At 40.6% G+C, this 25558-nt stretch overlaps 1 protein-coding gene across 1 annotated transcript in view; it reads left to right on the top strand.

Moving 5' to 3' along the window:
- The window catches only part of EXOC4 (exocyst complex component 4), an 816876-nt gene that overhangs the window by 725628 nt on the left and 65690 nt on the right, over window positions 1-25558 (top strand). Inside the window, exon 15 of the mRNA XM_018046915.1 lies at window positions 16451-16592. Within this exon, the coding sequence (XP_017902404.1) occupies window positions 16451-16592 (142 nt within the window). The remainder of the gene's footprint in view (window positions 1-16450; window positions 16593-25558) is intronic.

Genomic DNA, 25558 nt, shown 5'->3' with positions numbered 1-25558 from the left:
ATTTGCTCACACTCATGTCCATCGAGTTGGTGATGCCATCCAACCACCTTATCCTCTGTCATTCCCTTCTCCTCCTGCCTTCAGTCTTTTCCGGCATCAGGGTCTTTTCCAATGAGTCAGCTCTTCGCATCAGGTGGCCAAAGTGTTGGAGCTTCAGCTTTAGCATCAGTCCTTCCAATGAATATACGAAGTTGATTTCCTTTAGGATTGGCTGGTTTTATCTCCTTGCAGTCCAAAGGACTCTCAACAGTCTTCTCCAGCACCACAATTCGAAAGCATCAATTCTTTGGCACTCAGCCTTCTTTGTGGTCCAACTCTTCAAGGTCAGTGGTTTGCAAATAGCTATTTCAGCAGCAAGCTTGTCCTGCCAAACCTTAATAGGTAACGAGTGAAATTGGAGCTTCTCTGATGAAGGTGGAGGAGGGCAAAACTGAGAGATTAGATTAGGACTGCTACAGTAGAGCACATCTTGAGAATTCTTGCCTTAGTGGTTGCAATGTGCCCTGCAAGGGTGGCCCAGGGGTTCTTGGTGACTCTTCATCCCACTCCTTCCTACTCCAAATGTGCTCTGAGATCGGAGTCGTCATAGCTCAGAAATATGAGTAGAAGGTTGTATTTATTCATCAAGGCTCAGTCAGGAAAACAGAAGTCATTATTTAGGGATTTCAGGCAAGAGGGAATTTAACACAAGGAATTCAGTGTTTTAAAGGTTGCGAAGAGGGCTTAGTTGGAAGGAAGCAAAGAGCAAGGAGAACTAGCAGGTGGCATGTGGGGAAATGAAGAGATACAGGAACCGCGCCAGTGGTTCCACCTGCCCGCAGCAGGGAGGCGGCTGTTGCGGGAGCAGTTCTGGATGCTGCTACGAGCCTCTTATTTGCCATGTGCCTGAGCATCTTTGTCCCACTGCAAGGAGGGCAGGATGCCCTCCCTTTCCTTTTACCTTCCACATCTTTGGGGAGTGCCCCTCACCAGCAGAATCTAAACTCCAAACCCCGCTGGCCAGGAGTTGGAAAATGTCCTTCCTGTGCTTCCAGGAAACGGACCGGGGATGATGTCAAGATGACAACAGACAAGGGCACTGGGTACTTTCCCGCCTCACTTTCCACAGTAAATTTATTCTCAGGTGATATCAAATGGAACACAGTCCTAAGAAAGCAAATAATACAGCCAGTCCCCCATGGTAGTAAATAGAAAACCATCTTTCCAAAATAAGCCCGATTCAGCTGTGTCAGCCTTAATAGAAGATCCGACTTGTCATTGTCTTTATGTGCGTATTGAAATAATTTATAATGCAGTTTCAGTCTCTTCAAGTGAAGTCACAGTTCCTATCATTTCAGGTCAAAATTTCAGAGTCTCTGTGGGTTCATCATCATTGCTCGCTTACCTGTACTACAGGGATACACACTCAGGTGTGTTTCTTCTATCTCTTCATAATGCCTTTGGTAGAAGGGGAAATAAACTGTAACCATTAAATAAATGCTGATTCAAAATATAAATATGATCTTTCAGACCCAATTGAGTAAGGCAGACCTGATCTCTCAAAAACACAGTTTCAAAGCTTTGTTGACATCCGTTTGAAGTCCTAAGATAACACCCAAGTTCACTTGGCTATAGAATCAAGCACTAGGGACATACTTGTCTTGAAAAGAGAGATCCCTGTCATTTCCCCTTCAAAATAAGGTGAGAAACACTGCTTGATCTTCTCCCACGCTGCTTCTGAGAGTCATTCCATGCTTTCCCACCAAACTCCCACCTCCTCTTGCCTAAAAGGCCACCTTTTATTGGATTTGCAACTCTGGGGAAAATCATTCTCCCCCTTTTTGTGGGTAAAAAGATCAAATTTAAGCCTGCCACCCTGAATCCCTTTTTCCTCCTACATGTCTCCACCGATTTGAACTTTGAGAGAATTTTGCTATGTTCTCAGACGTTGGCAGTTTCTTATTTGAAGGTCAAAATGTCATGAGCTGATACAGTTTGAATGTCTTACTATCTCAACATGTCATTTCCTTTGTGTCCCTTAGCCACAGGAACAGCTAAGCCTACAGATGTCTAGTTTCTGCAAGGGCTTCCCTGGTGGCGCAGATGGTAAGGAATCTGCCTGCAATGCAGGAGAACTGGGTTCAATCCCTGGGTCAGGAAGATCCCCTGGCGAAGGGACTGGCTACCACTCCAGTATTCTTGTCTGGAGAATTCCCTGGACAGAGGAGCCTGGCAGGCTACAGTCCATGGGGTTGCAAAGAGTTGGACACCTGAGCAACTAACACATACTTTATCTTGATGAGTAAAGATATGCGTCCAGGAATTTCACTCTTTCGGGGTTCCTTCTTGAAGTCCAACAATAATCACTTAGATTTACTGAGCACTTACTATATACTGAACATTGTTATGAAAGTTTTATGTATTTTATATCATTGAATCCTTACAGTGTCCTTTGGAGGCTGAAACAGTAACTGCACTGACTCAGAGTTTTCACAGTTTGCCCACGGTTATTCAGCTGAATTGAGTCAAGTGGTTGAGTCAGAATTTAACCACTACTTACTGAGGCTAAACATAGGTAGTCAACCCCAAAGAAATGTAAGAAATGTTGTGGTAGCTAGAAAAATCAAGTTTATAATTAATATGAGAACCATATTCTTTTACTTAGTAAAATAAAATGATTTAGATTTTCAGACAGTATCCTGAAATTATATGATGACCTGATAAATGATTACTTCTCTGTATAGCTTATCCTTAATGGCCATAAAAACAGATTATTCTTTTGGTTTTTAGAAAGTTGATTCTGGAAGCATCTCCTTGAACTGTTAATTATTCTAGGGATTATGTGGCAAGACTGGAATGGGTGCGTGAACAGTATTCATGTGTTACTAATGCATAATGACTGAAATATGGCTGTGTATTATGAACCTTCACAGGGCATTAGTCAATAGGTACATGGCATCCATTCATCATTTTAGCCTGCACAGGGAGTATCTGACACAAGAGAAATTAAAGGGGAACTACTGAATTGTTATCTCTACCCCATCCTAGGAAAGTGGCCACACTTATCCTCACAGAGTAGAAATACTCTTAGCAAGATTTACACCTGCAAACCCTGCACTGTGTGTTAGCGAGTTGCTTCTCTCTGTGTATCTTACTTCCAGCCTCCTTCCTAGGGAGCTGTCATCAGCGACGCAGCTAGTCTTGGTGATTGTGTGCTTGGTGGCTGAGTCAGTTGTGTCTTGCAGTTAAGTCAGTTGTCCGTCTGTTTTCCACATAGCAATAGGATCAGAGTGACCAGTGCTTATAATTTTACCTATTTTCTCTACAATGACAGTAGCTCATCAGATTTTGGCATTAAATGTATCAGTTCGGTTCAGTCCAGTCACTCAGTCATATCCAACTGCTTGCCACCCCATGGACTGCAGCACACCAGGCTTCCCTGTCCATCCCCGAGCTTACTCAAACTCATGTCCATTGAGTCGGTGATGTCATTCAACCATCTCATTCTCTGTCGTCCCTTTCTCCTCCCACCTTCAATCTTTGCCAGCATCAGGGTCTTTTCAAATGAGTCAGTTCTTCGCATCAGGTGGCCATAGTATTGGAGTTTATTAAATGTATAAAGCTAGTTGAATTGTTCCTTTACCTGAAGCTATAGATAAAGGAGAAGGATACTGAGTTTTTGTCATTTTTTCCATTCAGCACATCTTTATTAAATATATAATAGTTTAGCAGCGGTGGTAATAGTAATTGATTTGCTTCCCTGGTGGCTCAAACAGTAAAGAATCTGCCTGCAATGCAGGAGATGTGGGTTCAGTCCCTGGGTCGGAAAGATCCCCTGGAGAAGGGAATGGCAATGCACTCCAGTATTCTTGCCTGGAGAATTCCATGGACAGAGGAGCCTGGCAGGCTACAGGCATGGGGTCATAAAGAGTTGGACACAACTGAGTGACTAACATGCACAATAGGAATCACCATATATTAAGGACTATTCTTAATATATAAACTATTCTAAGTGTTTATATATTTTCTCATTTACTATTAAGAATCTCATGAGGAAGGTATGAGGATTCTCTTTTACAAGTAGAGAATCTGATATGGAGAATTTCACCCAAATGGTATATGAGAATTTGAACTCAGATTTGTCTGTCTCCAAAGGGTACCATCTTGTTCATTGAACTTGATACTTGATGGCTGATTCCAGAAACTACATTATATGCTGGGTCTGCAAAGATAAAAGTGAGATTGTACTTGCTGTCCATCAAAAGGTGATGATGATTTTTCAGCTTGGCCCAAATTTTTGAATGATGTAGCTGCCTGAACAGGAAACTCGTGGGGAAAAAAAAAAAAGACAACAAGAAAAAATTTAAAAGAAGAGAGACTCCATATGGGACTTTCTAGTTTTATCTTTATTTGTGGAACACTTTTTTGTTTGTTTTTTGGGTTTGGGGTTTTTGCTGTCATATTGGGATCTAAGCTTTTTTTCTCTTTGGTTCAATTTCGCTGTTTGTAAACGGACCTATATGTTTCTAATTTAGCCAGTGAATAAGCCATCCCCTGAGGCTCTTTGGAAGATTTACAAATGCAAAGCTGGAGGGATCCTGTTTGAACACATGGATAAACTTTATCTCTTTGCCATAAAATATTTTTGCCTCTATAATTCTGTTAAAACTCAAATCTGTGTTGTTTTTTTCACCTACACTCTCTTGTTAAGTAGTTACTAACATTTTAAGATGCTCTATGATGCAGAGATTTACAAGAATACAGAAGGCTTACAAAGTCCATGGAAATCTAAGATAGCTCCACAATAGTGCCTTTTTCAACAGAAGAATGGGAGCTATTCATTAACTCTTCTCCCCACTTTCTCTTTCCTTTCTGGCAGGACCTGAATGAGCCAAACCACACTCGTTTTTAGTAGATGATTAGGTTTTTTACCAAGCCTGGGGGAGGATTATTTGGAATGAAAGGAAAGTCAATCTTAGTGTTTTGCCCCCAGGACTGAAAGAGACTGAGGTCTGTTCTGTCATTGTCCCAGTGTGTAAAGACCATGTGTGTGTGTTGTTTGCACTGCATGGAGCTCCGTGTAATGAAGGACCAAGGCTTGTTCAGGCTTGTGACCATCAAGCATTGCATCATGAGAAACCAGATGTGATTTTCCTTCTATGGAACCAGGCGGTGTGTACTGTAAACCGTTGGCTCAGAATTGGCCTCTTCTCCCGTGGTAGCCCAAGGAAACAGCTTTTTTTTTTTTTTTTTTTTTTTTTGGTACCTTGGTTCTTATTTTTGATTTGCTGTTCACATTGGGTCTTATACCAGTCTCCTTTCTTTTCCCTATATAGGTCAGTATTTGGCATAATTTTGCAATTTCAAACCCTCATAGGCTTTCCAGAGCTTCAATTTCTTACCCTGAAAAAGAATAACATCACAGGCCAATGAACTGTTTGGAAGACATTAGGTTAATGTCATTGTGAAGATGTTAATATAATGGGAAAAAAAGTTTATGAAATTCTTTGGTCCTTCACTTGAAGATTAAATTGAATAGGCATTATTGCTGAGTGTAAAGAAGAGCTATAGGCTATGAGAGATGCCAGGAGAAATAAGTTATTGCCTCTGTTGTCATACATCTCACAATCCACTAGCCATACTGTAGGCAAATACAGCTCAAGATGGAAGTGTTGAGGCTAGAAGGAGGAAGCCGAGAGTTACTGGAGTTCAGAGGGTGATCCCTAGCTCTGTAGCAGGCCCTGTGTTAGGGACCACATTCCCCATTTGATCCTCACAGCAACTCTATGAAGAGATGAGGAAAACAAGGTTTAGGATTGTTGAGAAATGTCTTCTAGAGGTAATAAAAACTGAAAGAATAAATGTTACTCCTTTTGGAAGCAGTAGAAAAAGAGTTTGTTTTCATTGAGATGAAGATTACTCTTGAGCATCATCCTTAAAATTAAATGCGTGGTTTTTTTTTTAATTAAAATATGGTCAGTTTACAATGCTGTGTTCGTTTCTGGTGTACAGCAGATTATTTCAGTCATACATACATACACGTGTGTGTATATGTGTGAGTATATTCTTTTTCACATTCATTTCCATTATAGTTTATTATAAGATACTGACTGTAGTTCCCTGTGCTATACAACAGGACCTATTTACCTATTTTATATATAATAGTGTGTATCTATTAATCCCAAATTCCTAATTTATCCCTCCCCCCCATTTCCCCTTTGGTAACCATAAGTTTGTTTTCCATGCCTGTGAGTCTATTTCTGTTTTATAAATGAGTTCATTTAATAATATTTTCAGATCCCACATATAGGTGATATCATATTTGTCTTTGACTCACTTCACCTAGTAAGAAAATCTCTAGGTCCATCCAAGTTGTTGCAAATGGCAAAAGTACAAGTTCTTTATAAATTTGGTCTTTGGGTTCTTTTGGTTTGGGTTTTGGTTTGGTTTGGTTTTTGCCTTATCATAATACATTCTGTTATTGAACATCTGGGACATTGGGTTGGCAGTGAGTGGGACAGGCATATTTTTTCAGCCCCAAAGAGTTCTGTAGTTAGGGGACTGTCCGACATTTCAGAGGAGAAAGAGGGAAGTGAGAGGGAGAAGTTCCAAAAAACACTAAGAATTTATATTGCCCATTGTCTTATGATTAATAGTGAGAAAAGATGTAACACATGATCATTAAATAAAAAACAGTACCACAACTGAAATTATTTGCAGGGCAGCAGTGGAGACACGGACAGAGAGAACAGACTTAGGGACTCAGCGGCAGGGGGAGGAATGAGAGGGGGGATGTATGGAGCAAGTAACGGGGAAGCTTACGCTGCAATATGTAAAATAGATAGCCAGTGGAAACTTGCTGTATGACTCAGGAAACTCACATCAGGGCTCTGCAACAACCTAGAGAGGTCGGATGGGGAGGGGGGTTCACGAGGCGGGGACATATGCATACTTGGGCTTCCTTGCTGGCTCAGTCAGTAAAGAAACTGCCTGCAGTGCAGGAGACCCGGTTCCATCCCTGGGTCAGGAAGATGCCCTGGAGAAGGAAATGGCAGCCCACTCCAGTATTCTTGCCTAGAAAACCCCATGGACAGGGGAGCCTGGTGGGCTACAGTCCATGGTGTCACAAGAGTCGGACACGACTTAGAGACTAAACCACCAACCACCACCACCATGGCTGACTCATGTTGATGTTTGGCAGAAACCAACACAATTCTGTAAAGCAATTATCCAAACACAATTCTGTAAAGCAAGCAATTATCCATCAATTAAATAAACTTTTTAAAAGAAAAAAAACAGTACCACAGAAAAGAAAGTAGGTCCCTGCTTCCTGTACTCACTGGAAGCATTCTTTTGATCATGAACTTACTATCAATTACACCCCAAAAAACAAATATAAGTAAAACACCTTCCCCTCATCCTTCACTTCCCCCCATTCTTAAGTTCTTTTTCCTTCTTGATAATGATTTTTTTCACTTTTCCCTGTTCCAGTTTTAAAAAGTCTCTTTTATTTGCCCTTCTTCCCCCAAAAGGGTAGACGAGAGAGAGCTCCCTTCCAGAAGCAGCAGTGAAAAGGCTTAGCATTCTTCTTGCATGGCTTTGAGATACAGAAGGATTCCTGGGTTGAGTGTGATGTCTCATGGAGCAGGCTGTATTTCCAAAGCAGGTTATACACATAAGTGTCCATGTGCATACAGAGTCTGGTCTGACTGATGCACAGTGCGTCCCCGTACTTCACGATCACAATTTTTTGAGGTCAAGGAGCAGTTTGCATCAGCGTATTTTGCTTTTCAGTGTCAATTGACTTTGCTAGTTTAAACCCCAAATCTCTAAAGGTATCAGGGCTGAAAAGAGGTAGTTGCTGTTTGGGGACAGGAGAACCAGTGCTTTAAGAAGTAAAATGGAGAGAGCCTAGCAAACATGTTTCTTAGATAAGGCCCATTCTTACATCGAAAAGAACTTAGAACTTGAGTCGTTAGAGGATGGGAGGAAGTGACTATATGACTTAATAATAGGAGTTAAAGCCAGGACTATTGACAAAGAGAAGCTAGGTATTAAAATAGGTTTCAAGAAAGAGAAAGAATGTTCAGAAGAGTCACCATGAAATGTTAGCTTGGAGTAAGTGACTTAGTTAAGGAGGAAGGACATCCCTATGCTAAGAAGATTCAACATAGATGCTAATAAGACAGTAGACCCTTTAGCATGTGAAGATCACCTGTCCATCCCAGAAGCCTGTAGGTTTCATAAATAGGGAAGTAATATATTTAAGAATACTTTAAAAGTTCCTACTGTGTACAGAGCACTGGGGTGGAGGAAGCTTAGCCTGCATGTGTTGCAAATAATTTAAGGGAATGAAAAGTAGGGATAGTGGTATAGAGACATTAAGAAAGCTGAGGATAGAGCTCGCTGGCATTAGAAGTTCAACTTGGACCTGGGGTATTATAGTGTAAGACATTTTTAAATCCTACTGTAGCATTGGGCTTGACAGTAGTATTAGTATGTCCCACAGATATTTAAGGAGAAAAAAATAGGTTAGATGGGGATCTCCTGTTGCAGCCCCTGTTAACTCTGTAAACCCCAGGAGTTCTTAATGTCACAGGCTGATCAGCATCCTTAATTTTATTTTTTTTACAATGTATGCCAGATGACAGCATCTCAAAATTATTTGCAAAATCTGATAATACATTGCACCAGGAGTTAGGAAGGTCCTGTTACAATTTTCTAAATAGGAAAACTGAAGATTGAGAATTAAATAATTTCATTCCATGTTCAAGCAGAGATCATTTTGTGGTATCTGTACAAGTAGAAGGAGGAGTCAGAAATAACACTTACGCCAAAATTTGATCTTCTACACTGTTTTCCAGTGAGACATCTCATGAGATCATTTTTCATCATCTTTTTCTCTCTTCTAAAAAGTTTGAATTCACAGTTAACCTTCCTTTTCCTGCTGTAACCATCTTCCCCTGTTCAATTTATCACTTTCATGACAGCTGATACTAGTCTAAGCTAATATGGCAACAATTTGAGATAATATTGCAGATGCCCAAGGACATGCTCCTATGAGTCAATTAAAGAAGTCACAGTAAGTTGCCATTGAAAGTGTAGCAGCTGCATCCTTGAAAACAGATGCTCTTCTGGGTCTGAATGAGTTCAATTTTGACTAATTTTAAGACCTAAACAGATTTCAGTCTGGTTAATATTAGGATGTGGAACCACTTGAGACATCCTAATGTCCTAGACTGATTGCTTCTCCATGACAGTTAGTATATGCCTTTCCTTGAGAGATGCTGAGTATTTGATATGCTAGGGATTGTATGTCCGTAGGAAATATAGACCCTCAAGTCTCGGCTGTAGGAAGGCAGACTTGTGAAATCAAGGTGACTTCTGAAGGCAGTGCAGTTTTTTGTTGTTGTTTTTTTAAGTGCTTTGACTGTAGGGACTGACCAGAATTGCTTTATACTATACATATGCAAGATTCCTTGACAGCCCAGGAAATTAGCTATAATAAATGACTTCCCTGTCTTTACTTTGTTCCTTGGATATACTCAAGAAACTAAAGCGAAAGTTAGTTGTAAATGCCAAGCCATTTCATCTCCTGCCTGATCTTTATCAATATGTTATTATGTGAATTATTTGTCATGTTATATTGGTCAGTTAAATCATTTGTTCTTTTTGAAAAATCAGGAACTGAGCTCCTGTAATGCCTGCTATTATTCTGCTAGCCTTGAAAATAGGGGTGTGTGTGTATAAAATCCCTTACTGGAAGGAGTTAATGATCTGGTAGGCATACATACTGATAAACAGATGATAAACAGCATATGATAGCTAATAGAACTGTGCGAAAAACATAACCAGAGGAACCAGTGACCCTGCCAGGAATCATGACTATTTCAGAAAGAGGAATAAGAACCATCAAAGATACAGAATCATTAACCGCCATGATATGTTTAGGGAATTTGCTTTAAAAGGGTAGCAAGTCAAAGGGCCAGAGCTGGGGTAGGGAGAAGTTTGAGAAAAAGGAGAAAGTGGTGAAAGATGGAGAAAACTGAAGTGTTGGGCAGAAAACAAAAACCATGGAAAGCCTTTCTAAGAAGCTTCATCATATAAGCAATGGGAAACACTGATGTTTTTACAAGTAATTCTTAATGACATAGTCAAATTTTGTATCTTAGATAAATAACTCCATTGATCTAACTCATATTTAATTAGTTAAATATGGAGTAATGATGTAAAGTAGAGCCAGGCATGAGGCAAAGACATCAGTCAGGAGACTGTTACAGTAATCCATGGAAGAGATGAAGGCTTCACCAAGGAAGTGAGCAGATATATAAAAAAGACAATATATTAAGGAAACATTTAGGGAATAAAGTTGACAGAAATTAATCTTTGCCGAGGAGAGTGAGGGAAAGGAAAGGAGACATTCAAAGATTACTCTCATGTTTGCAACTGAGATTCCTAGATTTATATACCACTGATAGAAAAGGAATTCAGGATAAAGAGCAGATGCTGAAGAGTTTAGTTTGAACATACTGCATTTGAGAGGCTTGTGGGATCTACAGGTAAAGATAGCTTGGTAACAGTTGATCAAATAAAGTTTAGGAATCAGCAGTTCCTAGATCTTCCAGATCCAGGGATCAAATCCGTGTCTCTTAACATCTCCTACATTGGCAGATGGATTCTTTACCACTAGCACCATCTTGGAAGCCCTAGATAATAGCAAAAGCCATGAAAATTGATGTGCTCACTCAAAGAGAACCATATAGCATGACAAGCAAGGGAGACCAGTAGAGAAAAAGTCCCTGGGAACTCCAGCATTTATGGGTGTGCTAAAGAGAATCCAGTGAAGGAAATTATTTAGGTAATGGCAGAGAGGTGAAAGGACAGCCAGAGAATTTTGGTGCCATCCAAGCCAAAAGAAATCAGAATTCAAGAAAGAAGTGGCCAGTCCTATGGAATATAGCAGAGAGCCTTTCTGTGGGTAGCACCTAGTGGATTTGGCAATTAGGATACCATAGGCAACTATTATCAGAATAATTACCTAATAAAGATGTGAAGACAGAAGTCAGATTAAGGCGCATGGAAGAGTTAATAGAAGGCACAACTATGGAGAAAGCAAATGTTGATAGTTCTTTTGAGATCTCAGTAAGAATCTGAGGTCCTCAAGAGAGGAGTTAACAGCAAGAAGGACAAAAGGCCTGGGGAGAGCAGCATGAATTTGGGAAAGTTGTTTAGAAAGGGAAAGGATATGGCCAAGCACTAGTGAAAGATTGACAGGTGATAATGAAGACTTTCGGGGGGGTAAAATCCAGAAAATTCTAGGGACAGCCATCTGTTCTTTGTTTGGTTTTCCTGTCAAAAAAATGTGTCATAGAATTAGCCTCGAGTTAGTTAAAAATCAGCCTAGAGGGTCATTGGCCAGACAGTGGCATATGGCCACTACCAGCCACAAGCAAAACTGTGAATGAAGACATTCAGCTTCTCAGAGTCTACTGAGGAATAAGCAAGAGAGAACTGGCAACGTCTGTTCATTCACCTAGCAAGCAGTAGCTCTCCCAAAGACCATGGTTTAGCTTCCTCATGTAAACAAATCAATTTAGTACAGAAAGCCACAGTCATGTAGCCACAAATGCTTAGGAATCTCAAAGATGCCTGCTTTTATGCAGTGGTTGTAAGAGGAACAAGGATGTTTTGAATGATGTGATATATTAGAAAAACAGCTCAAAGTGCCTATCTTAATAAAATTGTTGTTGTTGTTCAGTCACTCAGTCCTGTCCTACACTTTGTGACCCCATGGACTGCAGCACGCCAGGCTTCCCTGTCCTTCACCATCTCCTGGAGCTTGCTCAAACTCATATCCATTGAGTCAGTGATGCCAGCCAACTATTTGGTCCTCTGTCATCCCCTTCTCCTCTGCCTTCAAACTTTCCCAGCATCAGAGTCTTTTCCAGTGAGTCAGCTCTTCACATCAAGTGGCCAAAGTACTGCAGCTTAGGCCTCAGCACATCAGTCCTTCCAATGAATATTCAGGATTGATTTCCTTTAGGATTGACTGGTTTGATCTCCTTGCAGTCCAAGGGATTCTCAACAGTGTTCTCCAACTCCACAGTTCAAAAACATCTATTCTTTGACACTCAGCCTTCTTTATGGTCCACCTCTCACATCCATACATGACTACTGGAAAAACCATAGCTTTGACTAGATGGGCCTTTGTCAGTAAAGTAATATCTCTGCTTTTTATTATGCTGTCTAGGTTGGTCATAGCTTTTCTTCCAAGAGCAAGCATCTTTTAATTTCATGACTGCAGTCACCATCTACAGTGATTTTGTAGCCCAAGAAAATAAAATCTATCACTGTTTCCATTGTTTTCTCCATCTATTTGCCATGAAGTGATGGGACTGGATGCCATGATCTTAGTTTTCTCAAGTTGAGTTTTCAGCTAGCTTTTTCACTCTCCTCTTTCACCTTCATCAACAGGCTCTTTAGTTCCTCTTTACTTTATAGTATAAGCGTGGTGTCATCTGCATGTCTGAGGTTATTGATATTTCTCCTGGCAATCTTAATTCCAGCGTGTGCTTCATCCAGCCTGATGTTTCTCATGATGTACTTTGCATATAAATTAAATAAGCAGGGTGACAATATACAGCCTTGATGTAATCCTCTCCCAGTTTGGAACCAGTCCGTTGTTCTGTGTGTGGTTCTAACTGTTGCTTCTTGATCTGCATACAGGTTTCTCAAGAGGCAGGTTAGGTAGTCTGGTATTCCCGTCTCTTTTAGAATTTTGCACAGTTTGTTGTGAACCACACAGTGAAAGACTTGAGCGCAATGAAGCAGAAGATGTTTTTTTGGAAATTATCTTGCTTTTTCAGTGATCCAGTCGATGTTGGAAATCTGATCTCTGATTCCTCTGCCTTTTCTAAATCCAGCTTGTACATCTGGAAGTTCTCGGTTCATGTGCTGTTTTAGCCTAGCTTGGAGGATTTTGAGCATTTCTTTGCTGACATGTGAAATGAGTGGAATTGTGTGGTAGTTTGAACATTCTTTGGCATTGCCATTCTTTGGGATTAGAATGAAAACTGACCTTTTTCTGTCCTGTGGCCACTGCTGAGTTTTCCAAATTTCCTGGCATATTTAGTGCAGCACTTTAACAGCATCATCTTTTAGGATACTTAATAAAATAATCTAGTATGGATATTGTTGAAGGCCAATATATGTGGACTCTACCAATGAGAAGAGTAATCCCTGACATAAATATACAGACATGAGCCTCTAAAGGTGTACATGCATGCGTGTGTGTGTGCGTGCGTCAACTAATCTCTATCTTGACTGTAATCTCCCAAGGAGATTCTGTCAGCTTTGCTTTTCTTGGTAGATTTCCACTTGACATTTAAGAGGTAGTTAATTGTTCATGTTTTCTTTTCCATCCTCAGCATCTCTTTGCTCAGTATATTCCTTCTTGTTAAGAAAACTTCATATGTTTGAGTGAGCTCAATTCTCAAACCAGCTTTTCAGTGGCGCCCTGGGCATCGTTTTTCATGTTGCTTTACTGAAATGTTATTTTTGCTGTCGATTACAGTTTCACAAAATATGAAGTGTTGTGCTGCTGTTATAAACTACTTCTACCTCATTCATTGCAAGTTTTACCAAGACTGTGTCTCTGGCTGTTAACTTAGTCTACTTGGATTTTTTTTTTTTTTTTAACATTTGTAGAGTTTGAAAGTAGTCAACTGCTACACATGATGAAATTACATATTTCTGTAAGAAGAAAGAGAGATTTTTTAACTTGGTGAAATTTGTCCAAAATGATTAGTATAGCCTTGGACCTTAGACCTTGAACAGGGATTCCTAGGTGGTGCAGTTGGTAAAGAATCCACCTGCCAATTCAGGAGACACAAGAAATGCTGGTTCGATCCCTGGGTCGGGAAGATCCCCTGGAGTAGGAAATAGCAATGCACTCCAGTATTTTTGCCTGAAAAATCCCATGGACAGCAGAGCCTGGTGGGCTATAATCCATGGAGTTGTAGCGTTGGACACAGCTGAGCACACACACGTGTGTGTGTTTAGACTATGAGCCCAATTTCCTTAAGATCTGATTTCCTCCTTTTTTTTGTTAATTGATATATGCTTTGCTCTTCCTGGCACAATGTCACACAACAGAGGAATTTAAGGGTTCAAAGGCCCTAATTGCCTTGACATATTAGAACACTGTTGCTTATAGTTGCTTTCACCCAGTCTACCAAAAGAAAACGTTATGAGGGCAGTGATCTCACCTTGTATCAAACAACTTGAAAAACGATAGCATTGGAGAGGAAAAGCAGTGTCTACTTCCAGTCCTGCAGACCAAGTCAGTGAACATCTCAGATAATGCCAAGGCTGGTAATAATTTTAAATCTCCATCACTGTGTTTCCTTCCTCCTTACACATCCATTCCCTTAAACAAAATTCTTTTTTAGTGTGTTTACCATATTTTAATTTATTGAAATCTGCTTCCGCAAAGGAGGACTTAGCCTTTTAAGCCTTGACTGTCTCTCTGGGCTCGTCCCCATGCTTGGCTGAGTCTAGGAACAGATGCAGCACGGAAGCGCACAGCTGCAGTTACACTTTCCACTACAGGTGCTGACGCCCTGCTCCGCACCGCAGACACCTTCCAAGTTAGACAGCGTGCCTCGCCAAGTCCCATGGCCCCTAAGGCCAGGGAGCTCTTCTTCCAAACATTTCATCCTCTGAGGAAGAGAATTTTCACATGGAAAAGCAGAAGGTACTGATCAATGGAAATTGAACCTCAAGGTGGATGGCTTTATCTGTTAAGTACCTTGTTGCTATAATTAAGCTTAGAACTCTTAGTCTGGGGAAACCACATGCTACAGGATAATTCTTAATATTAAAATTAATATTGCTTGTGTTTATTATTTATATTAATATTGAGTGAGTTTTCTGTGCTATTGTCCTAAGTATCAATATTTTAACTACGTTAACCCATTCAGTACTCCCAATAACTGTAAACTATTCAAAGTTCCTAGCAACATTCTGTAGATACAGATCCCCCTCTTACACAAGAAAATGAGGTGGACAGAATTTAAGTCATTAGCTCTTGGTCACAGTAAGTAAGTAAGTAACAGAAACTGAACTCAAGGCCAGCTTTTGAGGCTCTAGAGAACTCAGAGAACTTTTGAATGAAATTGCCAAATTATTCTTGGTGATGTTTGAGAAACTGTGGGGAACTGTTTACGCAACAGAAGTCTAGACATAAGGAAACACAGCTCACATTTTTGTTTAGTATTTTGCTGATGAAAAATACCAAATGCTATTAAATGTTTTATCAGTTACTTGGGAGAGTGAGAGAAGTTAGGTTTATCAAATTTTCCAAAAGACCTTTTTATAAATTTTAGCTGCTTGTAAGTAAGCTTGATATGAGTTAAAGGAAATTGCGGCACACTACTTCCTGCCCCCCACCCTAGGAGATTTTAGGCTTCACACAAGGAGCATGGCTTCTAGAACTTGAGAGTTGATCATTCTCTCTAGACAGGTCAGACCACTCTGTAGTATTTATTATGTTTGGTTCTGAGTCCCCCGTTTCAAAGGAAATAGACAATTGGAATGTTTTTGTTGGTGAACTATGAGAATTATAAAATGGCTCAGTTGTATTATTTGAAGAATAGTTGAAAATCTGGGGATATTTAGCCCCAAAAAAGAGAAGAGCTCAAGGAAGACAGAAGAGGGATTTTTAGTATTTGAAATACTGACACTTGTAAGAATGATTGTTAAGTTGGTAGAACCAGAGCCAATGATTAGAAGTCCATGACAGCAGATACAGACCTAAGATGGCCATATCTTTCTTAGACGGAATAGGCTGTCACAAAAGGTATTGAGTTTCCCTTCACCAGGGCTTCCCAGGTGGCACAGGGGTAAAGAGTCTGTCTGCCAATGCAGAAGATTCAGGAGAAGCATCTTGATCCCTAAGTTTGATCCCTGGATTGGGAAATGGAAATGGAAACCCACTGCAGTATTCTCTCTTGGAAAATTCCATGGACAGAGGAGCCTGGCGGGCTACAGTCCAAGAGAGTCAAGCACAACTGAGTATACACAACCTAGCCTAGCTAGCCTTCCTGTCACAAACATTTGTATGCAACCAAATGCTCCTGGGTGTGCAACCAGGAGCTGAACAGCCACGTGAAGATGTACAAATAACACAAGCATAGACCACATGGTTGGGCCAGATGACTGAATTCACTTCCAAATCTGAGTTTCTGTTTCTGTCATTCTGTGAATTGATGCAAGACAATCCTCTGGGCTTCTATGTTTAATCAAATACAGAAATAGTCTATCTTGTCTTGAATGTCTGATGCTGCCAACACTAGCATTAGCCAAATTGATAAAAACAACATGATGAACAACAAAATCATATGTCATTTTGAAATATCTCTGCAGGTGTCTAATGAAATGATGGGTGTTTCGTCCTCACCTCTTTCTGCAGATCTGTCTCCTGCTCCAGATAACCATGTGAACGTTGATCTCCCTCCAGTGTCAGAGCAGATTATGCAGACGCTGAGTGAACTTGCCAAGTCTTTCCAGGATATGGCTGACCGCTGCTTGCTGGTCCTACACCTGGAAGTCAGGTATGACTTCAAGTACAAGACTTTGTGATTTAAATGCACTGTGGGTCATAAATCACTCACTTCTTTCCATGGAGTGTCACCATCTATTTTTGTTCATATTATGGATGTTGTTCTTTGTTGATACTGAAAGTGATTTTTAGTGTTATTCAGTCACTGTTAGTTTTTAAGTACATGATGGATTGTGAATATGGTGGTTTGGAGTTTGCATGGCCCATGACATCAGAAATGGTCTGGATCAGAATATCTATATGGGTTGCATAGGCCATCTTAAGTAACTTAATTAACTTGACTAATTCAGTTTCCTCCTCTTAAAAATAAAGACAATAATTTCTAACTTCAGTTCAGTTAAGTGGCTCAGTCGTATCCGACTCTTTGCAACCCCATGAATAGCACCACACCAGGCCTCCCTGTCCATCACCAACTCCCAGAGTTCACCTAAACTCACGTGTATCAATTAGGTGATGCCGTCCAACCATCTCATCTTCTGTTGTCCCCTTCTCCTCCTGGCCCCAATCCCTCCCAGCATCAGGGTCTTTTCCAGTGAGTCAACTCTTCACATCAGGTGGCCAAAGTATTGGAGTTTTGGCCTCAGCATCAGTCCTTCCAATGAACACCCAAGACTAGTCTCCTTTAGGACGGACTGGTTGGATCTCCTTGCAGTCTAAAGGACTCTCAAGAGTCTTCTCCAACACCACAGTTCAAAAGCATCAATTCTTTGGCGCTCAGCTTTCTTCGCAGTCCAACTCTCGCATCCATACATGACCACTGGAAAAACCATAGCCTTGACTAGACAGACCTTTGTTGGCAAAGTAATATCTCTGCTTTTGAATGTGCTATCTAGGTTGATCATAACTTTCCTTCCAAGGAGTAAGCGTCTTTTAATTTCATGGCTGCAGTCACCATCTGCAGGGCGTTTTTTTTTAATATAAATTTATTTATTTTAATTGGATGCTAATTACTTACAATATTGTATTGGTTTTGCCATACATCAACATGAATCCACCACAGGTGTACACGTGTTCCCCATCCTGAAGCCCCCTCCCACCTCCTTCCCCATACCATCCCTCTGGGTCATCCCAGTGCACCAGCCCCAAGCATCGTATCCTGCATCGAACCTGGACTGGCGATTTGTTTCATATATGATATACATGTTTCAATGCCATTCTGCCGAATCATCCCACCCTCTCCCTCTCCCACAGAGTCCAAAAGAGTGTTCTATACATCTGTGTCTCTTTTGCTGTCTCACATACATGCAGAGACTTTTAAATAAAATAATAAGTGCAATGCCTGCCACAGAGAAAGTGCTCACTATATGGTAGCTTTTCGACTACGATGACTTTATTGCCATTGATATTTTTATTATGGTACTCTGTTAATCAAGAAAGGAGTGTACAGATGAAAGAACTGTGACTCCTTCCTTTAAGAACTTAAAACCCAATTGAAGGAATTAAGTTCAATCATAATTCAAGAAAATAATTTCTAAGATGTGATATTGCTGGGCTCTTGTTTCTTCCCCTGAAGTGTAAAATACTATGATTAGTTTATTATCTATTATCTGTCTAGACTCTATTATCATACCTATGGAAATGGTAGGAAGAAAAGACTAGGAAGTCTCCAATCATTTACTTATTCATTCAATTAAATATATATTAAGTGTTCTAAGAATTGGGAAACAGCAATGAAAACAACACTCAAGGTCTCTGCTCGCATAGAGCTACATTCTTATTGGGTAAACAGCCAAAGAATAAATACAAAGGAAAATTTCAGATTAGTGTAACTAAAAAAAAGCAAAAACAATAGCAGAATGGAATTAACTGGTGCTATCAAATAGAAATATAAAGTAAGCTATACATGTAAACCACATCAGTTCAGTTCAGTTCAGTCACTAAGTCGTGTTCGACTCTTTGCAACCCCATGGACTGCAGCACACCAGGCCTCCCTGTCCATCACCAACTCCTGGAGTTTACCCAAACTCATGTCCATTGAGTCAGTGATGCCATCCAACCATCTCATCCTCTGTCGTCCCCTTCAATCTTTCCCAGCATCAGGGTCTTTTCAAATGAGTCAACTGTTGGCATCAGGTGGCGCAAGTATTAGAGTTTCAGCTTCAGCATCAGTCCTTCCAATGAACACCCAGGACTGATCTCCTTTAGGATGAACTGGTTGGATCTCCTTGCAGTCCAAGGGACTCTCAATAGTCTTCTCCAACACCACAGTTGAAAAGCATCAATTCTTTGGCACTCAGCTTTCTTTATAATACAACTCTCACATCCATACATGACTACTGGAAAAACCATAGCTTTGACTAGATGGACCACATAAATAATTTAAATAGGAAAAAGAGTACATCAAGGCTATATTGTCACCCTGCTTATTTAACTTATATGCGGAGTATATCATGAGAAACGCTGGGCTGCAGGAAGCACAAGCTGGAATCAAGATTGCCGGGAGAAATATCAATAACCTCAGATATGCAGATGACACCTCCCTTATGGCAGAAAGTGAAGAGGAGCTAAAAAGCCTCTTGATGAAAGTGAAAGAGGAGAGTGAAAAAGTTGGCTTAAAGCTCAACATTCAGAAAATGAAGATCATGGCATCCAGTCCCATCACTCCATGGGAAACAGATGGAGAAACAGTGGAAACAGTGTCTGACTTTATTTTTGGGGGCTCCAGAATCACTGCAGATGGTGATTGCAGCCATGAAATTAAAAGACACTTACTCCTTGGAAGAAAAGTTATGAGCAACCTAGATAGCATATTCAAAAGCAGAGACATTACTTTGCCAATAAAGGTCTGTCTAGTCAAGGCTATTGTTTTTCCAGTAGTCATGTATGGATGTGAGAGTTGGACTGTGAAGAAGGCTGAGCGCCAAAGAATTGATGCTTTTGAACTGTGGTGTTGGAGAAGACTGTTGAGAGTCCCTTGGACTGCAAGGAGATCCAACCAGTCCATTCTAAAGGAGATCAGTCCTGGGTGTTCATTGGAAGGAATGATGCTAAAGCTGAAACTCCAGTACTTTGGCCACCTCATGCAAAGAGTTGACTCATTGGAAAAGACTTTGATGCTGGGAGGGATTGGGGGCAGGAGGAGAAGGAGATGACAGAGGATGAGATGGCTGGATGGCGTCACTGACTCTGTGGAGTCTGAGTGACCTCCGGGAGTTGGTGATGGACAGGGAGGCCTGGCGTGCTGCGATTCATGGGGTTGCAAAGAGTTGGACACGACTGAGTGACTAAACTGAACTGAACTTGCCGCGGCCAGCACAAGCAAGAGTCGCACCTGCACAGGGAGAGAACGGAGCGTCCCCGCTAAGAAAAATAAGAGAGAGACAAAAGATGGGGTTGAGAGGATCAGACCAAAATGGCTGATGCCTTCCTTTATTGTGCTGCAGTATATATAGGATAAAGTACGTGACTTCTGACATTCACAAGATTGTTCTTAATCTCCAAATACAATCACAAGACCCTTACCATTGTGTACAGATCACAATAAGATAATCTATCTTCTATCAATAAGATAATCTATCTTCTATGAAATGTTGCAAGAACCAAATGTCCTGGAGCCTTAAGGGTAATAAATTCTTCAGGGGGGCGGGACAGGGAGCTTAGGAACATGCCTAAGGCTCTGCATAACGCCGAGCAGCTCCCAAGACTTAACCCTTCACAGGCAGTCCCCCACAGAACTGATTAGTTACCTTTAAAAAAATAGAAACACGTGATCTTAATGTATCATATTTTATCCAACCCAGTATATCCAAAATATTATCATTTTAATTTGGAATTCACACACAAATTATTAATCAAATAGTTTACATTTTTCATCCTTCACCTTTGAAATGTATGCTATCTTGTGGCACATCAAAATTTGGACTAGTCTCATTTCAGCTGCATAGTAGCCATGTGTAGATAGCATTATCATACTGGACAGTGCAGAGAATGGCTGAGGTTTACTAGAGAGTGGGGTTAGGTAATTTTATGTTTTATATAAAGTGGTCAGGGAAATTGTGACAAGGTACTAAGGAGGAGTCATTTGTACAAAGACCTTATGGAAAAGAGTTTCAGGCAGAGGGAGGGCTACTCACAAAATCAGGCAGATTTGCAGAACAGAGAAGACTATATGTATGACTATAACTTAGTGAACAAGAGGATGAGAGGACTGAAAGGAAAGAAGCAGGCTAGAGCCTGATCATGTGGGTCATGGAATCCAACCCATTATAGGATCTTCAGTTCAGTTCAGTCACTCAGCTGTGTCCAGCTCTTTGCGACCCCATGAACAGCAGCATGCCAGGCCTCCCTGTCCATCACCAACTCCCAGAGTCCATCCAAACCCATGTCCATTGAGTCAGTGAAGCCATCCAACCATCTCATCCTCTGTCATCCCCTTCTCCTCCTGCCCTCAATCTTTACCAGCATCAGGGCCTTTTCAAATGAGTCAGCTCTTTGCATCAGGTGGCCAAAGTATTGGAGTTTCAGCTTCAATATCAGTTTGAAGTTTCAGTCCTTCCAGTGAACACCCAGGACTGATCTCCTTTAGGATGGACTGATTGGATCTCCTTGCAGTCCAGGGGACTCTCAAAAGTCTTCTCCAACACCACAGTTCAAAAGCATCAATTCTTTGGCACTCAGCTTTCTTCACAGTCCAACCCTCACATCCATACATGACCACTGGAAAAACCATAGCCTTGACTAGACAGACCTTTGTTAGCAAAGTAATGTCTTTCTTTTTAATATGCTATCTAGGTTGGTCATAACTTTCCCTCCAAGGAGTAAGCGTCTTTTAATTTCATGGCTGCAGTCACCATCTGCAGTGATTTTGGAGCCCAGAAAAATAAAGTCAGACACTGTTTCCACTGTTTCCCCATCTATTTGCCATGAAGTGATAGGACTGGATGCCATGATCTTCGTTTTCTGAATGTTGAGCTTTAAGCCAACTTTTTCACTCTCCTCTTTCACTTTCATCAAGAGGCTCTTTAGTTCCTCTTCACTTTCTGCCATAAGGGTGGTGTCATCTGCATATCTGAGGTTATTGATATTTTCTCCCGGCAGTCTTGATTCTAGCTTGTGCTTCCTGCAGCCCAGCATTTCTCATGATGTACTCCGCATATAAGTTAAATAAGCAGGGTGACAATAGACAGCCTTGACATACTCCTTTTCCTATGAGACTCAGATTTTGTTCTCAGTGCATCAAAAATTTTAGGAAAGTTTTAAGCAAGGGAGAGATATTCATTCATTCATTCACTCATTCACAGTTTTAGGTCATTCTGGCTATTATATGGGGAAAAAAGATTGCAGGGAGAAATATGAATGGAAGCAGAGGGATTCATTGAGACCAGGTATGAGCACCAGAGTGACAGAGGTGAAGGTGTAGAAAGTGTTGAAATTGGGACATATTCTCAAGGTAGAGCTGATACCAGTTATTGATAGATGGGACTGGGTGTAGAACTGGTGGCAGCTGAGAGAAAGAAAGGACTCCCAGTAAACCACCAGCTTTGGGGCCAGAGCAACTGTGGATGCCAAGCTATGGAGTGAGGTGACAAAGGCTGAGGGATGAGTAACACTCGGGGAGAGGTGGAAATCACGAATTCCATTTTGGTGACATCTGGTTTGAGATGTTAATTAGACATCTTGGTACCAATGTCAGATAGACAGCTAGATATATGCTTTTGAAATACCAGAATCATAAAGTGTACAGTAATATATTTTCTTCTCTATCACCATGAGACTTTATTAAAGTTGATAGAGTATTGTCTTTTTGTTTGGAGTCTTTAGTAGACTTGGGTTTTCAAAATGTACATAGGATTTTGGTTTGTATGTTTGGGCTCCAGGTAGAACTTGGCTATCTTGTAGGTGTGCTTAGGCAAAGCTCACTGATAATGTATTGTTAATGTCACTTCTTTTGTATGCTACTTACTTTTTTCATTCTTCATTATCATGTCCAGTGAATTACTTGCTTATTGCTTGTGAAGACCTTTGAGTAGGGTAAGAGAAGTAGCATTGTTGATTTGGAGTCTATTTACTCAGCATTATTTCTATTCTTATTTCTTACATTCAGTTGTTTAGAATTAAAGACTACTCCTCTATGCTTTCTGATTTTATGATAATTTTTAGATTTATTTTCTATTTATTTACCAGCTGACAGTGAAATAAATCAGATATTTTCTGTGAATAGATAAATGCAGTTGATGAGAAAAGAAAAACAGTAATACTCTGATGCCTCTGTTACCTGGGTTGTGCAGCAAACCATCAAATTAATTACTATCACAGCTCCTAGAATTTATGCTATTGGTTGCGTGTGTACACGATGTGTTCTTCATTTGGAATTACCAGCTGGTAGTGTAGCTAATTTAAAGTGTGATATTTTCAAGGCATTTGAGTAAGATCATTTTAACCCTTAACCTCTAACCTGCTTTTTAAAATTTTTGTACATCTTGGCAATAGTATTTTTAATAATGTTAAGCATATTTTAGTTATTTAATAATTAACTTTACAAGAAACCATTCAGTGCTGTAACATCTATTGCCATATCTCCTTCCTCATTAATTTAAAAATAGAAAAAGGATCATTTTAAGACTAAATTACAAAGGAAAAAAGACTGAGTTTTAGAGTCCTGGATGCAGAATTATCTTTACTTGACTGTAAGTGAAAACATTAAGTATGTTTGTTTTTTCCAAATTAAATTTTCTTATATCTTCTTTTAACATGGTTTCAGCATTCAGGTTGCTTTCCTATGAATGTGCTCCTGATTGTCTTTGCTTTTTCTTAAGTATGGTACAAAAAACGAGACAGAGCATTCCATGTATGGCTCAGATAGTGAATGTTGGCATTTATTCATTCCTTGTCACAGTAACAAGATTTTGTTTGTTTGTACAGTTAATGGTAGAAAATGAATAAGGAGAACCTCAAGTAAATGGTTACTGTAGTAGTCCTGTGCTACAATAGAGGAGATGGCTCAGGGCTATGGGTACCCACAGTGCATGACTGTGGGAGCAACTTTTAGCACCTGGGAGGCAGGAATCAGGTGTGCCTCATTCATTACTCTGGCTCCAGAACCTGTAACAGTCCTGTTGTATAATAAGTGTTCAGTAAAAGCTTCAGTGACTCTGGAGATTTAGCTGGTTTGAAATCAAACCCAGATAAAATAAGTGCAGGTTCCCCAAACAAAACATGCTACTCATCAAAGACAGTGAATTGGTTTGGAACTCACAGTCCACCATATGGATTGGATTGGCCAAAAAAGTCGTTTGGGTTTTTCTATAAGCTGTTACAGAAAGACCCAAACGAACTTTTTGGCTAACCCTGTACTTAAGAGGTACAAAGACTGCATGGCCCGACATCATCCTTGTCATCATAATCAGCTAAAGTTAGTTTTGTTCCCATCTGGTTGTAAAGGAGAATCAGCTTAGGACCTGTGGTCCTGGAGCTGGTGCAATGAAGAAGTAGCTGGTTTGGCACTCGCTGGCACTTTTACCCAAGAAGCCAGTACAGACAGAAAAAGGACAGGGGGTCCTCAATTAATGGCAAAGGCTAGAAAGAAGTCTAGAACAACTTCAAATACCAAAAATTTGTCTTATTCCCCCAAATATTTTTACATCCATAGCCCAATTTTTTCTTGAACGTTGTTAAAGTTCAAACCAAAAATACTCTCAAAGCCAGTAGATTCTGTTTTGAAGGACATGTGGCATTTTACCTGTGTCCGTGTAGGTCACATTTAACCACTGAGCAGTGCTTTTTTTATACAGTTTGAAGCATAAGGCATGTGACAACCCCAAGAGATGAAAGACATGATGAGACCATTAAAAATGGTTGAGGTTTTTTGGTTTTTGGTTTTTTTCCCCTATTTGAACTTTAGAAGAGGATAATTAAGTTGCCATTTCAGTCTGAGATGCTAAGAATGTCACCTTTATCAGCTGACTTCTCTCACCATCAGGAGGGTTCTAAGTAGGTTCAGCAGTAACTGCCTGTCGCTGTTGGGATCCTAAGTGTGCACTTTCTGAAAATCAACCATCCTGCTGTGTAATCAGCAATATTTGCAGAAATAATATTAATGCCAAAGTCATGTTAAGGTCAGCAACAACATGCCAGAATTCCAAAGGAAAAAAACCCACTTTTTCTGAACTTGATATTTGCCAATGACTTTTAAGTTCTTTTTCATCTCTGATCATTTGGGGAGAGGAAGGTTGTGCCTCAAAATAGTTTTTCCCTCTCCTCTCTGCCATTCACTTCAGTATCTCATGAAAGTGTTAGTCGCTCAGTCGTGTCCGACTCTTTGCAACCCCACGGACTGTAGCCCGCCAGGCTCTTCTGTCCATGGGCTTTTCCAGGCCAGAATACTGGAGTGGGTTGCCATGCCGTTCCCCAAGGGATCTTCCCGACCAAGGAATTGAACCCGAGTCTCCTGCATTGTAGGCAGGTTCTTTACTGTCTGATCCACCAGGGAAGTCCAGTATCTCATAAACACCTCCAATTCATAGTAATTTCCTAAGCAGTCTCTACTTCTAGTTTCTATCATTCTATACCATTAATTTACTCTTTATGCTGTGCCAAATCATCTTGCCAAAACTCATATCTGATTATATTGTTTCACCTCTTAAAATCCTGTGTAGATGACCTCAATCTTATGACGGCATGGTCCCTGACCGCCTCCCCAAGCTCACCTCATGCCTCTGTCATGTCATCTCTCTGTACTGGAAGGAACTTCTGGTCAGTCCTTAAAACCGTCCTCCATTCACACGCTTATGCCATGGCACATGGTCTTCCCGTTGTCTGAGGTGTGAGTGCGTGCTCAGTCACTCAGTCGTGTCCGACTGTTTCCAACCTCATGGACCATAGCTCACCAGTCTCCTCTGTCCATGGGATTTTCCCAGCAGGAATACTGGAGTGGGTTGCCATTTCCTTCTCTGGGAGATCTTGTCACCCCAGGGATGGACTCCAGGTCCCCTGCACTGACAGGCGGACTCTTTACCACTG

This window comes from Capra hircus, chromosome 4 (genome assembly GCF_001704415.2).
Source record: "Capra hircus breed San Clemente chromosome 4, ASM170441v1, whole genome shotgun sequence".
In the NCBI taxonomy this organism is placed as follows: domain Eukaryota; kingdom Metazoa; phylum Chordata; class Mammalia; order Artiodactyla; family Bovidae; genus Capra; species Capra hircus.
This window is presented reverse-complemented; position numbering and strand designations above follow the sequence as displayed.